This window comes from Pteropus alecto, unplaced genomic scaffold (genome assembly GCF_000325575.1).
Source record: "Pteropus alecto unplaced genomic scaffold, ASM32557v1 scaffold102, whole genome shotgun sequence".
NCBI classification, from domain to species: domain Eukaryota; kingdom Metazoa; phylum Chordata; class Mammalia; order Chiroptera; family Pteropodidae; genus Pteropus; species Pteropus alecto.
The window spans coordinates 311768-315072 of record NW_006432224.1 but is presented as its reverse complement, the minus strand read 5'-3'; the positions used below and the strand labels follow the sequence as shown (position 1 = coordinate 315072).

The 3305-nt window shown below is 56.0% G+C and overlaps 1 protein-coding gene across 1 annotated transcript in view; it reads left to right on the top strand.

The window, feature by feature from the left end:
* GABRG3 (gamma-aminobutyric acid type A receptor gamma3 subunit) overlaps positions 1-2130 on the top strand; it is a 59705-nt gene extending 57575 nt beyond the window's left edge. Inside the window, exons 8-10 of the mRNA XM_025043519.1 lie at positions 754-906; positions 1546-1844; positions 1888-2130. Of these exons, the coding sequence (XP_024899287.1) occupies positions 754-906; positions 1546-1844; positions 1888-2130 (695 nt within the window). The remainder of the gene's footprint in view (positions 1-753; positions 907-1545; positions 1845-1887) is intronic.
* Positions 2131-3305: the final 1175 nt, after the last annotated feature.

Sequence of the window (3305 nt, the reverse complement as noted above, 5' to 3'; positions counted from 1 at the left end):
GCAGGAGGTCACCTCGAAATGACATGAATAGAGACGATTTGGAATAAAATGTGCAAGGTCTTCAAGATGCACCGTTTCCAGTGCCCCGGGGACTTTGTGGCATCGCCAGTAACGTCTCCGTGTCCCCAACTCCTCGCGGTGCGGCTCTGCCTCGGGAGGAGGGCGCGGGATGTCACAAAAGGCTTCCCGTTCATTTTCTGGGTCGGCACGGCCCAAGTGCCGGACTCTCGAAAGGATGAGATAAACGTAAAAATATTGAAGAAAACGTAAAGGACGAGGCTGCTAAGCTAAAATTCATCCTGTGAAAACAGATGTCAGATCATAACCTGAGTTTATGTAGGAAAGTTTATGTCTCTCTGTCACCACTGAAAAAACGCGTGACAGTGGACCGCGCGACGTTCGTCACCCGCGATTTTAAACGTGCGACGACTTCCATGACTCAAACCACGAATTCGAGCAATAATGGCTCGTGAGTGACGGTCTGTCGTGGAATAGACGCGCGTGTCTCTCTCCTCCGTCGCATGTTTGTTTTGTGTCATTTACAGTGACCCTCAAAATGCCTTGCACGGCCGTGGGCACCATAAAAATTACCAACACCAGCACCGATCCTCTCCCGAGGATCGAATTTGATATTGCTGCAGTTACGTCATTTTCAGCCATGACATTCACTGAACACGATAAGTCAGAAATTGTTTCCCTGCTTTACTTTTGAACCCGAGAGAGTCGTCTTACTGTTGGCCATCACGATTGCAGGTGACTACGTCGTCATGACGATATATTTCGAGCTGAGTCGGAGGATGGGCTACTTCACCATTCAGACTTACATCCCGTGCATTCTGACCGTGGTTCTATCCTGGGTGTCATTTTGGATCAAAAAAGACGCTACGCCAGCACGAACCGCGTTAGGTGAGTTTCGAGAAAGGTCTCCTGTGTTGTTTTAACACAGAAGTGTCCCTAAAAACACTTACGATGGAAGAGGCTCTGTTCCGATGCAGCAGATCTCGCCTGGACGGTGCTCAGAGAGTTTCAGGGGGTCCGGTTAGGTGCTCATTTCTGACAATGGGATTCCACGTGTGCCCCTTAAATGACACTGAGGTTAGAATTCGGAATAAATCAATCGCACCATCCGATATTACGCCCTTAGGACAATGTCCTACACACGCAGTCACTTCCCAGAATCCGCCACCCTCAAAAGTCTCTCTCAGTGCGACAGAACGTGCCGTGCCTTTGCGGTCCCCATGCGGGGGTGGCAGACTGTGTCTTCATTAAAAAAAACGAAAGACAAAACAAAAAAAATTAAAGACAAAACAAAAAAATGAAAGACAAAACAAAAAAAAATTAAATTGCTGAACAAACCGAAAGGCGCCCGCTCCATTCTGGCGTTTAACGTTGCCGTAAAGCCCGGGTCAGAAACGTCACGGGAACGTGGCGTCGGGAGGGACACGTGGCACTCACCCGGTGCCCGGGACGGGCGACGTGACGCCACAGCGGCGGGAGGGCGGGTCCCCGCGTGGCCCTTCCGCAGCTGCAAACCTGTCCCCGCAGGCATCACCACGGTGCTGACCATGACCACGCTCAGCACCATCGCCAGGACCTCCTTGCCCCGCGTGTCCTACGTGACAGCCATGGACCTCTTCGTGACCGTGTGCTTCCTGTTCGTCTTCGCCGCCCTGATGGAGTACGCCGCCCTCAACTACTACTCCAGCTGCAGGAGGCCCGCGGCCGCCAAGCAGCCGCCGCCGGTGAGTGCGGGAGGGCGGCGGAGGGACAGCCCGGGCCCCCCGCCGGTGACGGAGATGGGTGTCCCCGTGCGTCGAGGCCGCTCTGCGCCCGAGCGACCCGCGGTCTCCGGAGCGGTCCCTCACGATGCTTCTGCTTGCCTCGTAGTCGCTGCAGCCGGACCCCTCGCAGTGGCTCCACGGGCGGGTGGCCCTGCCGGCCCCCTCGGTACGTATCGCGCTGTGGGGGCATTTCCGCAGACTGTCGCCAAACCGCGGGCGAAAGGACGTCACTGCCGACGCGTACGCTCCCTCCAATGCGCCCCCTCGTTTTTTAACATCCGGCTTAGACAATCGGGAGCGTAAAGGAGAAAAATTAATCGCCCTCCTGTCGCCCGGGACTAGTGTGTAGTCCACGGACTTCCGTTCTGCAGCTCAGGACGTGTCATGAACAAGCTCCTGTGTCACACGTGAATTTTGCAGGGTCAGTTTTTACCTGCATCCCGTGCTCGGTCTTGGCTGGACAGTGAGCTAACGCCGTCCTTGTCACCACGGCTTTGCGTGCTCCTGGGACAGTTGACTTGGCCGTTAGCAGAATTCTGCCGCAGCCGCCGCTCGGGCGAGTGCCCCACGGCGCGTCCTTGACTGTCGATGACGTTGACAGTTCCCACTCGTTTATTTTTGACTCGCGTTTGTGCCCCTGCCGATGGCTTTTCATGTCTCTTAACTTTTATCGGTTTTCCTAACGCTTCTGTGATGTTTCGGCCCCTTCGCTTCCTCACTGTCGCTGTCTGCAGTTACTTCTGTGCCGCGCGTGTCGCAGTTTGCGTACCGTGTGCAGGGTACAGAGTCGCGTGTGGAACACGTTAGGACATCAACCCGCTTTTCGTTAAGTAGCTTTTACGCTTCGGCTTTCGTTGGCAATGTTGTCGCTATCGGGTCTTGTGCCTTTTGCCACGCGCACTGTTTTAAGTCGCCTGTTGTCGGATCTGTCACCCTGAAGTCCTCGCCTCTGTGTCCCGGTTGGGGTGGCCCGCCCTCCTCTCGGAAGGACACGGTCCCCTCACATTCGTTTGTCTGTGCGACACCATGTGCTAAGGGCTCGTTTACCCTCACGACAACCCACGGTGCAGACGAGGACACGGAGGTGTGGAGAAGCACAGCCCTGTCGATGCTCACCGAGGTCTCACGATTATAAAAATCGTTCCCTTGTTCACACCCCCGAATTTCCAGTTTACAGCTGAGGTGAGAATCTAACTGCTCAAAACCGGGGAGACGTGGCTTTAAATCGCTGGCGTGAGCCGCCGCCCCGCGTACAGCCACCTTTACACACGCCTACGTGTGTCTGTTATGCCCGCGGTCGGCCACAATTAATCGGAAGCCACTTGTCAGGGTCGAGTGGCTTCGTCATTGGTGGGTGAGCGTAAGGCATCTGCCCCTGATGCGCCACACGCGGACCTCTCCACGTCCGGCCAGCGCGGGAAATAGGAAGTAGGACATCCCCAGGGCACGCAGCTGTGGCGCCTCGCGAGGGGACAAGCAGCGTGGCCGGCACGCACTGAGGCTCGTCCCCGCCCGCGTCCCGTG